This window comes from Schistocerca americana, chromosome 8 (assembly GCF_021461395.2).
Source record: "Schistocerca americana isolate TAMUIC-IGC-003095 chromosome 8, iqSchAmer2.1, whole genome shotgun sequence".
In the NCBI taxonomy this organism is placed as follows: domain Eukaryota; kingdom Metazoa; phylum Arthropoda; class Insecta; order Orthoptera; family Acrididae; genus Schistocerca; species Schistocerca americana.
Genome location: NC_060126.1, coordinates 461,658,962 through 461,673,213, shown reverse-complemented (window position 1 = coordinate 461,673,213; position 14,252 = coordinate 461,658,962). Strand labels below are relative to the sequence as shown.

Below are 14,252 nucleotides of genomic sequence, written 5' to 3'. Positions count from 1 at the left end.
AAGGATTCCTCTGGATGGTCCATGAATAGGTTGGTATATGAGGTGCGACAATAAAGTAATGAGACTGATTTTCTTGCAAGCTGTGGCAACCCTGCAGGCTTGCATAGGCACAATATCTTTGACCTTGGTCTATAAGCTGCTTCTAGTCCAAGTGGCACATCGATGCAACTGCTCAGTCGTGAGTTGTGCTGTAATAAGTTAACAATGCTTGTGTCTCTTGTCACAGAAATGGAACAGCATAATATTGCACAACATTATGTCATTTCTTTTTGTGTTAAATTGAATGATAGTGAGACAAGGTTTGAAGATACGCAATTCTGGAATGTTAGCGGGGGATGATTTTGGGGCAGTTGGAGCCCGATTAAGTTCACTCCTTCACTATACTCCATCTGTCCACGATCGACCACCATTGGCTGGTTACTGTAACTCCACTGGGGAATCTCTTCTCTTGTAGACCAACACCTTCAGCCTATTGCCCGCAAACTCCCTCCTATACAATAGCCAACCATTTCTGCCACTGACTCCCCACCATTCCTCTTACTTTATCGCAAGGTACCCTGCTCATCAGTATTCATGTCACTTTGCTTTACACTAATATCCCTAATACTAATGGCTTTACAGCTATTGAACACTACCTTTCCCAAATGCCTAGCGGATTCCAAACCTACAATATTCTCCCTGGTTGCCATGACCAACTATATCCTCATCCACAATTACTTCACCTTTGAAGGCATCATCTAAAAAAAAAAATCCCTAGCACTGCAATGAGCACCCACATGATACCATCATACGAGTATACCAACCTATTCATGGACCATCCAGAGGAATCCTTCCTAAGCACCCAGAACCCCAAACTCCTCATCTGGTTCAGATTTAGTGATGACATCTTCATGATCCGTATCGAGGGCGACAATACCCTAGCCACATTCCTCCAGAACCTCAAACCTTCTTTCCCATTTGCTTCATCTGGTCCTCTTCAACCCAACAAGCCACCTTCCTCGATGTTGACCTCCACCTCAAAGATGGCAAAATCAGTACCTCTATCCATATCAAACCTACCAACCACCAATAATACCTTCACTTTAACAACTTTCACCCATTCCATACCAAGTAGTCCTTTCCATACAGCCTAGACACCAATGGCTGTCACATCTGTAGAGACGAGCAATGCCTCTCCAAATATACCAAGATTCTTACTAAAGTCTTCATATACTGAAATTACCCTCTCAACCGTTTACAGAAACAGATCTCCCATGCCTAATCTCTCTAGTCACCCACCACCTCCCAAAGTTCACTATCTGGCCACAGAGGAGCAGTTACCCTGTAACTTGGTACCACCTAGGACTGGAGCAATTGAATCACATTCTCCATCAAGGTTTCAACTACCTCTTGTCACGCCCTGAAATGAGGAATATCATACCCGCTATCCTCCCCACCCCTCTCACACTAGTATTCCACCAACCATCGAACCTACAAAATATCCTTGTTCATCCCTAATTCACTCCTGCTCCCAACCCCCTGCCTAATGGCTCATATCCCTGTAATAGACCTACGTGCAAGACCTGTCCCATACATCCCACCACCATCACCTACTCCAGTCCGGTCACAAGCATCACCTAGCCCATCAAAGGCAGGGCTACCTGTGAAGGCAGTCATGTGATCCACAAGCTAAGCTGCAACCAATTTGCTGCATTCTACACGGGCACGACAACCAACAAGCTGTCTCTCCGCACGAGTGGCCTCTGAATCACTGTGGCGAAAAGACAGCTGGATCATCGAGTTGCTGAGCATGCTGCCCAACTCAATGTGCTTCACTTCAATGACTGCTTCACAGCCTGTGCCTTCTTGCCAACACCAGCTTCTCTGAATTGTGGAGGTGGGAACTCTCCCTCCAGTATACCCTACGTTTCTGTAACCCTCATAGCCTCAAACTTCGTTAATCATTGCCCTTCTCTGCTTCCACTCCAGCACTACATGGCCTTCTATTCCACCAATGCACCCACAGTCTTTACTTCTCTCATTTTCCACTGCTCCCCCCTCTCCAACTACACCTAGCTGCCCTACTCTGTCCCCACCACATGCCTGTACATTTCCGCAACCAGTACTTTAACATCTCCCACCCCTACCCCACTATACCCTCCCCCCCCCCTTTCCCAGCCTCCTCCTTACCACCACCACCCAGATTGTTTCTCCCCTCACATGCAGATGCTTGCAGTCGCAGTCTGGGTTCGAAGGCCAGAGAGAGAGTGGTCATGTGTGAGATGCGTTAGCATGAGTGTGTGTGTGTGTGTGTGTGTGTGTGTGTGCTTTATCTACTTTAGGAGGAGGTCTTTTGGCCAAAGGCTCACTTGTTTAGCTGTCTCTATGTTGTGCTTGTCTGCTATTCAACATCACCACTGTATGGTGAATAAAATCAATTCTTTTCAAAATACTGATATTATGTTATTATGTATTTAGTGATGACATCTTCATGATCCGTATCGAGGGCGACAATACCCTAGCCACATTCCTCCAGAACCTCAAACCTTCTTTCCCATTTGCTTCATCTGGTCCTCTTCAACCCAACAAGCCACCTTCCTCGATGTTGACCTCCACCTCAAAGATGGCAAAATCAGTACCTCTATTCTTTTCAAAATACTGATATTATATTATTATGTATTCATAATTATTTTGTGAAATCTGTGTAAAAGGAGTAACAGCTGTTAAAGTTCGCGAGCATATGATCTCATTTATTATGCGTTTTAATTATATTTCATAATCTGCAATAACTCTAAGTACATATTTCCAAAAACGTTTTGGGAAAACAGCAATCAGTTTCACAATTGTACTTAAATAAACCATCTACATTGTGCACATCAAATTTTTTGGTACTGATTTCAGCCTAAAGACTGTACTCCAAACTTGTGTGCAGACTGATGCATGGAGCAGGAACACCAGAAGTCTCCAAATACTGTAAACTGAACTTTATAGCATCTAGATACTTCTGCAGTTCCTGCTCCATGGATCCATCTCCACACATGAACTTTCGAGTACAGTCTGGAGACGATCCATGTTTAGACTAAAATCGGTCACTAATAAATGTGATTTGTGTGATCTAGACTGTTTTTCTAAGCACAATAACTCTATGTTCTGACATATCTTTGTCTCTATATCTACTTCAACAGCTATACTCTGCAAAACTCTGTTAAGTGCCCGATAGAACATATGTCCCATTGTACCAGTTATTTGGGCTTTTTCCCCTTCCATTCACATTTGGAGTGCGGGAAGAATGATTGCTTAAATGCCTCTGTGTGCGTTGCAAGTTTTTGCGACTGGTATGAGAGTGATTTGTAGAGAGGGGGGTGGGGGTAGGTTGTAGTATATGCCTAGAGTCAAAGCTTGAGGTTTGTTCTAGGCACTTTGTAAGTAGATTTTCATAGGAGAGTTTGTATCGGTCTTCAAGTATCTGCCAGTTCACTTCTTTCATCACATTCATGACTCTCTCCCTTGGGCCTAACGAACTTGTGGCTCTTTGTGCTATTGCTCTTAGTATCCATTCAACATCCTCATTTAGTCCAATTTAGTATTAACTGTACATCTGTCGATGACTCTCCATCGAAGATACCTCATTGCATACTCCCTATCAAAAAGGCCTCAATCCAGAGACAAATTTCACTTGACAGATCATACTTTTCATAATAGGTGTAGATGCGGTATGGAGGCAAATGCTTTTCGAAATTGACAAGCACTACCTCTACCACAACAAAGTACGTCAAGTGAGGAAAGCACAAGTTGGGTTTTAGATGATCAATGGTTCAGGAATCCATACTGTTTATATTTGACCTCAGACTAGATTCCAAGATTCTACAACAATTGAATATCAAAGATATTGGACAGTAGTTTTGTGGAACACTTCTTTAACCCTTCCTGTAGACGACAGTGACTGGTCTTCCTTGCAACTACTGGGCACAGTTTTTTTGAGGAGGGGGGGGGGGGGGGGGAGATCTGTGGTATTTATAATTAAAAGAGGGGCTAACTCAGCCACAAATTCAGTGTAGAATATGATATGGGTGCCATTGGGCCCTGGAAGTTTGTTCAATTTAAACAATTTCAGCTTTATCTCAATTCCACTGGCACTAATATCTATTTCACTTATGTTTTCAGTGGTATGGGAATCAAACTGAGGCAACATTCCTGGGTTTCCATATGTAAAGGCATATATGCTTTTGTTTTGATAGCCTCCATTTCAGTTCCATTCTCATCCATGAGTGAGTGAAACTAACTTTGGTGTCATTAACAGTCTTTACATGCAACCAAGATTTCCTTTTATTTTGTGAAACATCTTTTGGCAGTATTCTGCTAAGGTAGTCATTGAAGGTTCACACATTTCTCTCTAAGCCAAACATGTTTCACTGAGCATCTCGATATTGATAGCCCTGTGCTTTATTTTACACCTGTTATGTGGCAGTCTGTTTCTTTACAGTGACGGTGTACCATGAAGCACCCCTCGCACCATGAACCGCTACAATGGGTGCATATCTATCCATTACATGGTAAACTATTCTTTTGAACTTGAGGCACAGTTCTTCTAGTTTCACCTGTCCCAAGCTAAAAGTTTGAAGTTCCTCATCATGATGTTACACTACCATCTCTTTATCTAGTTTACTGAACATATAAATCTTTCTACTTGCTTTAGTTGCCCTTTGCACTTCAGTAATCATTATTGTTACAGATAATAACAGTTTTGATGTGGATGTCCTCAAAGAAGTCACGTCCATTTGTTGCCATGAGATGTATTTCCATCATCAGTGGGATTTCAAACCACCTGTTTTTGATAGTTTTCAGAGAAGGCAAATATATAGAAAAGTAGTGTTTTACAGTATGTCCTGTCATGCCCAAAACTAAAAAACTAAGTATCCCAACTGATTGTCGGATGACTGAAGTCTTCTCCCATGACTACAGTATGACTTGGGAACTTGCATACTTGGGAGCTGAATGTCTCTCTTATGTTTTCAGTTAAATCAGGAGGTGATTCTGGAGGTTGATAAAAGAATCCAGTTATAATTTTATGCCCACCCCTGATACTGAGTTTTGCCCAAGCAATCTCGTGTGCAGCTTCAAACTCTATCTGGATGAATTTTCCTATCCAATCCTGTAACTAATCCATCAATATAACAAACCATTAAAACTGTAGCAATCAGTGGTGAATGATATATTTTACTATTTTGAGTAGTGTTTGAATGTATGGAATTTCACTATGCTTATTTCGAGACAAACAAGTGTTAGCTTGAAAAACTCTCTGTGCTTTTTGACTGTCTCATTAATTATTTGTTGCAGCTGGAGAGACAGTTAAACAATTAACAAAAATGTTAAATTACTACAAACATTTCAGGTGAGGCCTAACTGTGGTATGAATATGAACAGAATACATAAGTCAATGTAACCAACATTTTTACAGATCTTTCCACTACATATTTCAGATGATTCTACAGGGTGGTCCAAAAGTCCGGAAACACCCTGATAAACTCCAAATGGAGTAACAAACAAGGAAACAAAGTCCCTACACACGAGCAACGGGAAGGGGAAAACTTTATAGGCTATGCCACCAACATGGCAGCCATCTTGAAAGCCACCATCTTGAATACAACTCCAAAAATTTCAAATGGGAATGTCGTCATGTGACATATCAAACAGATAGAGAATTTCACCAGAAAAACAATGCTGTTGTTATTTTAAACATAGCTTTGTTCATTCTCGCGTTATAGCCAATTACTTGCGGCAGCAGTGGGACGCTCGGCAGCGTGAGTATTACGTACTGAGAAGTCATAAAATGGAGTCTGAAACGGTAGAAAGTGACTATCCCATGCCTGATATGTTACATGTGTTTAACTGTTTGGTATCATTTACTCATGCTAACATTTTAATCATTGTTTCCTTATTTACAGGTTACAAAATGTCCTTAACACATGAAGAATGCACTGAAATCATCTCGATATCAGGAGAAGGAAGCACACGGGTCATTGCTGAAGATTTCAACAGTCGTCACCCAACCAGACAGCCCATCGCTCATAGCGCAGTTGCCAAGCTTCTGGCCAAATTCCGAGCAACAGGTTCTGTCGCAGATAAACCTAAGGCTGGAAGACCAAAATCCGCCACTGATGAAGCAACAACAGTGAGCCTGTTGGCATCATTTAGCAAGAGTGATGGTCTGGTGTGGCGTGTGGGGGTATCAAAGTCGTTGGACCTTTTTTTATTGATGGTACGTAACAGCTAACGGTTATCTGAGATTATTGGATGAAGAAGTGTTTCCCTCGTTGTTAATGGAGGACGGGACATTTCCAGAATTCTTCCAGCATGATGGAGCCCCACCACATTATGGGCACAATGTGCGAGCATACCTGGATGTGCAGTTCCGTCAAAAGTGGATTGGTCGTAGGGGTGCTGTGGAGTGGCCACCACGTTCACCAGATTTGACACTTTTGGATTTTTATCTGTGAAAATATGGGAGTTGCATCATCTAAAGCAGCGCATTGTTGTTGCGTGTGGCCAAATTCAGCCAGATGTGTTGGTCAAAGTTCATCAGGACTGGGTTCGGAGGATAGCATTAACAATCCAACATAATGGACAACATATCGAGCCATTCCTATGACTGTTGGTGGTCTCTCGGGACTGTGTAACATTGGCGTAACGTCTCTTCGGCACATAACACACATGCTGCCGAGCGTCCCACCACTGCCACATGTAACTGGCTATAACCCGAGAATGAATAAAGCTATATTTAAAATAACAACGGCACTGTTTTTCTGGTGAAATTCTCTATCTGTTTGATATGTCTCATGACCACATTCCCATTTGAAATTTTGGAGTTGAATCCAATATGGCGGCTTTCAAGATGGCCGCCATGTTGGTGGCATAGCATATAAAGTTTCCCCCTTCCTGTTCCTCGTGTGTAGGGACACTGTTTCCTTGTTTGCTACTCGATTTGGAGTTTATCAGGGTGTTTCCGGACTTTTGGACCACCCTGTATATCTGCATCATCAGGCAGATTTATTTAAAGTAACAAGATACAGGGCATGTATGAATTTTTTGGACAACGTGTGTCACACACTACAGCAGAAAGAACAAAACTATTTCAGCACACTTAGCCCCAAATTATGTGGGTGCTTTGCTTCCAGGCAACTATAATAGAAAGCAACATGTGACTGCAGAAAAGTATTAAAATTACCACTCAGCTGCCTCTCTGACAAGACCCATCAAGTCTGAGTATGTACAGTTCATGGATCACAGAAACACCTCACTCTTAAAATTATTATCTTTATAAAAGAAGAGCTAAATGAAGCAGAGATAAACATGGAATACAAGGTAGAAAAAAATTTAGGCAGAAAGTTCATGGCAGAAAAATCTACCAGTCAGGAAAAAAACCCACACATACATGACTGTGACCACTTAGTTTTAAAACAAGTAGAGCCCATTTTTGAAGAATGAAATTAATACGGGCACAAAGAAATACCAAAAGAAAATTCTGAAATGCCCTGTGTTGTACAATGCACAGCCCCCATGGGGCTCAAAGGTGAATAACTATATTATTATTGATGCAAGATGAGTCATGTACTGACCAGTAAAATTTGGGACATTTGGGCTTATGCAAGGACATGTTGGGAGCAATTTGTAACAAGCATCCTCAGTGAAAGCAGTAGGAAAAGAGAAGTGTTAGTATACTACACAGAAGTACTTCTGCCTGAGCTTGTCTCGTTACAACATCCCAGAGGCTCTCCTTCATGATTGGTTTAGGAGTTACAGAACACAATGTATGTATGTATGTATGAATGAATCTTCACAGCTGTCTTCAGTGACTGGAGTAACACGTTATGTAGAAATGGATTAATACTAATACTGTATAGTGGTAAAAAAAAATTATTTAAAAAGAAGTTGGATGACTCATATAAACTGAGTTGAACAAAATTAGGTGATGCTACATAAATCCCGTAAGTTTTAGGGTTCCCCATCATGGTCCAGTTTTGCTGATGTTTCAAACATTCAAGATAGAACTGATGTAAAAGGAGAGCTGGAAATGTTACACAAGGTAAACAGGTCACATGACTGAAATAAAAAAAAAGCAGTAGCCACTTTCTAGCCAAACTATCAATAAACTTCAATTTGAATAATGTGCTTAGTGCTTTATGTACCTCAGAAAATAATGAACAATATTTGTTATTAACCTTAATCCTGGCTTCTGACCTCTATCAAATCTTGCTAATGAAAGTTTTTTCAATAGCTTCCTGATTTTTGACTAACTGTGCACAAAATCATGCACTTTGTTAATGTCCAGTTTCACAAATTCAAGTGTGGTAAAAGAGAAAAATGATAATGCATATCTTTAATTCCTGTTTTCAACAGTTGTCGGAAAATTTAATGAAATGCAAAGAGGTAGAAGCTATGATAAAATGTAAGTGACTGCTCAGCAGAAGTTTATACAGCAAATCTTTCAGTGTATTAGGTGTGCTGCTGACTTATGTGACAATGGATATCTTCCACTGCTAATTCTTATTGTGATGCCTGTATCATCAATGTAAAATTAAATGTAAACCTTCAGTACATAATAATTACCTCATAATGGTTCATCTATGTGGTACCAGCCTGAACTGCAGTATACTCCATTTGTGCTCTGGCTACCTTAACTCTCAAACCATTAGTCTTTTACCATATTTAGAAATGTACAATGGGAAGTATCAGACATGCATGTCTTATTGTACACTGCAGAACTGGAAGAAATACCTATGCACAAGCACAGCATGCATGATGGTCCTGTCCACAAGCATGCCTGAATTTTTTTTACAAAAAATTGCACCATTCACAAATGGTGGAGCCTTACCTGCCCTCCCAGTAGGGAATCCTCTTCACCTGAGCTGTACTCATCAGAACTTGAATCTGACGTCACTCTTGTGCTGATCCTTTGGTAGCCGAATGCCGAGCGCATCTAAACAGTGAAGTTACATGGTGCCTAAACAAAGATAAATACAGAAACACGAGTGGCTGCCAAAATATGTGAGGATGCCATTGGGAAAGTCATGTCAGTCCTCAGAAATAAGATTCCAAAATCGATACCACTTAGTGGGCTTCCATTTTCCACATTCAAATAGGTTTGAATACAATTAGCAATGTCAGCATCTGGTATACGAATGTAGTGCTCTTCACTTACAACTTGTTACTCACTTGAAACTTAACAAGATAATGGGTTTCTTCCGAGATTACGAATATTCTACAATTTATCTCAAATGTACTTATCAAACCACTTATTCTTGAACAGAGTACATCAGTATTTATGTAACAGATGCAGTGGTAGTTAATAGGATACACTAAACAGAAATGTTGAAAACTATTTTTTGATACCACTGTCATATATTCGACTAGTCTTCAGCTTGTTATCATCAACTTTATTACAAAAAAAGGGGGGGGGGGCATGTATGATTTCCTGTTGCTTATTACTCCGTTGTTACATGTCTTATCATAGAGACTAATAGATGGAAGAGAACAACCATTTGATTTGGTACATCAAAACTTTAGTTTTTCCATGCCAAAATTACTGTGATGCTGTTTTTGATGGTAATTTTGAAACTGTATTATGAAAATTACACAGTTTTTAGGGAAATAATTATGAAGCTACCAGACTAGTAAATAAAACCTATACAATGAAAACCTCAAGTTTACTGAAATATATTTTATACTTTCTTCAAAGAAATAGTTTTTATTTGGCTGTGAAAAAGGGATGGTCATGCAGGGAGATATGCAGGAAAACAAATTATTCATAAAAATGATGTTCTGCTCATATCATCCTTCAAATCCAGTGATGAACTCTCAAGTGTGAAGTTATCCAGATAATATCTAAGTAGTGTGGAAAAAAGCAAGGCCACCACCTTCAAAGGCATTCCAAACAAAACAGAATGCTTTGCCACCACCAAGCCAACCACTTACCCTATAGATATACATGAACTACACCTAATAGTGAGTGCAATCAACAAATGCCATACAAAGTTAACAAAATCACAACTTTGTTACTCCAGAAGAATAAATGGCACAGCCATCACCAAATTACAAAAACAATACTAGTCCAACTTCTGATTTAAACAGTTTTCTGTATAGACACTATATCATCACCGAGAGGAGGTGGGAAAAAAACACCATAAATAAAAATAACAAACACAATATAATGAACATCAAGTGACTACACATGAAAAGCACAAACAGTTCTCAGTATTGCATTTCAAGTAACCCCTTTATACCACTGACGCCCCATCCCCGTAATTATTTTATATAGTTAACTGATTTTCTCTGTTCACCATTTATCCGTTTGTTTTGAGTACAGACTTGCACCGTTTGTCTCCAAGTACTGCTGCTTCTGCAACGAGCTGCTTCTCTAATAAATCACTTACATTTTTGCTACATATACTGATCTCATATGAGATTCTTTGTTCTCTCCTTCCCACACAATTATAAAAAATAATCCAGGAGGCAGTGCCCTATTGTGCATTCCCTGTCCACAGACTGATACCAGACTTCCGTTCACAGTCTAGTGGTTTCATCAACTTCTTGTCTCAGTGCTGTATGGAACCCAATTGACACAAGTTGTTATTGTCTGGATTATGTGACTTTAAAACAAACTTTCTGATACAAAGTCCCATCAGCAGTGAGATTATAGGTATTATCTCCTTGGTTCTTTCAGTGCAACTGATTAATAGTTCGGTTCCTTGTGTTCTGCCAAGTTGTTGTTTCCACTTTATGCACAATATTTGAATGACTGACCCAGCCTCCTCCTACAAGTGCTACAAGTTTTGCTGTTTTGTGTAGTCATTCCCTGGACTCCATTAAACTACGATGAAACAAGTATCGTGGTACAAATGCATAATTAAGGGGTCTATCAAACTTAAGATGTCAGAAAATCTAATAAACAGGGATGACAGCAATTTAAATAATGCTTGGGGTCCAGCACTCAATGTATTAAAATCTTGCATGCCATCACATCCACCAGAGTTGAGAAACAGAAAATTTGCATTTCACTAGAGTATCAGTGTGAGCTTTGAAAAGCAAAAAAGCATCGAAGGGCCTATCAGGCATCTGGAACTGAACTCTACTGTAACTATTGGTGTGAGACCAACAATAGTTCACAGTTTGGTGAATACACGTAACAGCAAAACTTTAGTACTGAAAGAAGGCAGCTGAATTTGTCACCTAAATATTGTGGATAAAATAGAAACAACAACTTGGCATAACACCTGGAAGCACATTATAGATCACACATGTTATTCAATTTTCAAATGCTCAGAATTTGAAATATGCTAAAATTTACCATCCAGTAAAGAACAAAAGAAATGTGAGAAAGTGATGTGAAGCATTCAAAAATAGATGAACAAATAAGCATTACAAAATTCAATTTTGATGTCCTCATTACAGATTTTAAGAATGAATTGAAGAATAAAATCTTTTCCAAGTGTTTCTCATTCTCTGCTTGGTAATTAGGCATCTGAACATCTTGACTACAGCAAAATTTGTGCACAATGGACTCCCCAGCAGATGTCCGCCCCGGTAGCTGAGTGGTCAGCATGACAGACTGTCAATCCTAAGGGCCGGGTTCGATTCCCGGCTGGGTCGGAAATTTTCTCCGCTCAGGGACTGGGTGTTGTGTTGTCCTAATCATCATCATTTCATCCCCATCGACGCGCAGGTCGCCGAAGTGGCGTCAAATCGAAAAACCTGCACCAGGCGAACGGTCTACCCGACGGGAGGCCTAGCCACACGACATTTCCATTTCCTTCCCCGGCAGATGAGTGACTGGCACTGTAATGTAACTGACTGAGATTCACATACAGTAGTGAATGATACATTTCATTATTAATATCATGACACATAATATTTTGTGTATTATTTAATGTATTGTATCTTTCCTCATTTAATCTTAAATTTATGTTTGTGTTTATTCCTTTTCCAGTTGTTGTTTTTTTAATATTATACTATTTGGAATAATGAAATAGCATTTACATGACAAGTTAGTTACGCTGTTGACAAAATTACGATAGTTTGGAATTTCAAGTCAAACATGTTCCCATAATACAGTTTTGTAAAATGACAAATAGAAAGTTCTAGAAAAATCACTGTGTAATATTGTGACTGATTACTGAAATTTTAAACAGTTCAGTACATAATAATCTTTAACATTGTTCTTAAGATAACTGTGTGTTCCCAATAATGTAACATTTGTGTTGAAGCCTCTGTAAATGGTAGTAATTAAAACAGTTAAGCACTTCAGCAGCAATTTGCATACTTTGAAAGCAACTGTTTCGAAACAATATTTAACAAAATTTTCCACACCAAATCAAATTATGTTAATCAAACTGTATGACGCATTTATGCTTTTATTTTAAAACATATAATTATGCTCAATTTTTTATTACTATGTCACTTTTCATTATAATATTACTAATGTTCTAGAACCAATAATGTATTTTTTACTTCAATTTGTTACATTTTATTATAAGGATGAGTGCAAGGCCAAGCAGTGAGTTCTACTGAGTTCTGTTTAGAGTTAGTATATATGTATTCTTGTGATCAGTAGAGTTTTAAGATCGGATCTGAAGTTATCAGAAAAATGGAATCTGATGTTTCTACAAATGTCTGAATTTATTTACCGCACCTGGAAGTAGTAAAGTGGGAGATACATTCAAATACTGTAAGGTTATTAATTTATGATTAAGAAATGTGGACCTGTCATTTCTACACAAAAATTAAGTACAAATGTTATTTTTGTTCTAACGACTTATAATTAATTAATGTAATGTTGTGATGTATCTTAGTTGAAGTACCAAATAAATCACCACACAGTATTCTGATGAATCAAGTCTGATAATTATATTAGAATACAAAACACTAAAGCAGTTGCAGCTCTCTGATGTTTTTGACATGTTATTGCGGAGACAGATATGTTGATTGGTTGGTGTATTTGAGAGAGGGGACCAAACAGCAAGGTCATCGCTCCGATCAGATTAGGGAAGGGTGGGGAAGGAAGTTGGCCATGCCCTTTCAAAGAAACCATCCCGGCATTTGCCTGAAGTGATTTAGGGAAATCATGGATAACAGAAATCAGGATGGCCAGATGTGAAGACAGATATGTCTTTTTTGAGCAAACTATTACTGGTGAAGAGACAAGACTGTCTCACTTGACTCCAGAGACTGAGTGCAGGTCATTCAATTGGCACTATCCCATGTCACCCAAAGAGTCGAACAAATTCTGTAAGTATATTTTGTTGATCTGGTGCCTCACAGCTTGCAAGTATTTAAAAATATATTAGTTTCACTACTGAGAGCTGATAAACACTCCTGTATTATGACCATCATCAGGAGTATTATTAGACTTAAAAAACAGCTTACTTGGTGGCATTAACCTATGGCATCAAATAGCACAAAATCCATTAAAAATCACAATTGCTATGTACAAAAATGCATAAAATTGCCAATCTTCATCCAACATATACAATGCAGTTTGAAAATTTCATGTAGATGCGCTCTACATACTGGCCAGTGGTGCAAGTTGGATTTTGAATGACAGATGTTTTTGAAATTCATTCTGCTTAATGTGGATAATGTCACACTGTTCAAGAAAAGTCATTATGTATAGACTCAAAACATGTTCTAAGACTCTGCAAAGGATGGGTTCAGTGATACTGGATGGTAATTTTCTGGGTAACTTCTACTACATTTCTGTCCAGTGGGAGTGACCTGCATTTTATTCCAACTACTGGGCAGATTTTTTTTAAAATACAGGGTGGCCCTTTCAACCTCCCCAGCAGTGAATGCAAGGAGTAATGTGGTTTGCAGGGGAAAAAATCACAAATGAATGTGCAAAGAAATTATTGTAGATTGTATGGATGTGATTGACCTTATGTGAAAACAGTTAATAAGTGGCATATAAGTGGCAGCTGGAAGGGTTCTGAAACATTCTGGTGGTGCAGGTCATGGTGTTTCAAAAGAAACTGTGCAGAAGACCACATAGGCCAGTTTGGTAGGCATCTAGACAAATTAATGTATGATGAGACAAAATTTCATTATCAGGAATGGTTAACCAGCATAATGTTCAGATTTGGGGCTCGCAAGATCCGCACACTATCAATGAACATGTTCGTGATATCCTTAAACTGAATGCCAAGTGTGGGATGATATACAATAAGATTGTTGTACTGTTCTTCTTTGCAGAAAATATAGTCAATATGTCAGTGTTTCTGGAT

General features: G+C 39.1%; 1 protein-coding gene across 6 annotated transcripts in view; it reads right to left on the bottom strand.

Annotated features, from left to right (window-relative positions):
• Positions 1-14,252, bottom strand: part of LOC124544755 (glucose-6-phosphate exchanger SLC37A2) — a 379,793-nt gene that overhangs the window by 40,995 nt on the left and 324,546 nt on the right. For 5 of the 6 annotated variants that reach the window (XM_047123418.1, XM_047123419.1, XM_047123423.1 and 2 more), the window contains exon 8: positions 8,852-8,956. The exons of the other annotated variant lie outside the window; for it this stretch is intronic. In XM_047123418.1, coding sequence (XP_046979374.1) covers positions 8,852-8,956 — 105 coding nt within the window. The remainder of the gene's footprint in view (positions 1-8,851; positions 8,957-14,252) is intronic. 6 annotated transcript variants of the gene reach the window in all.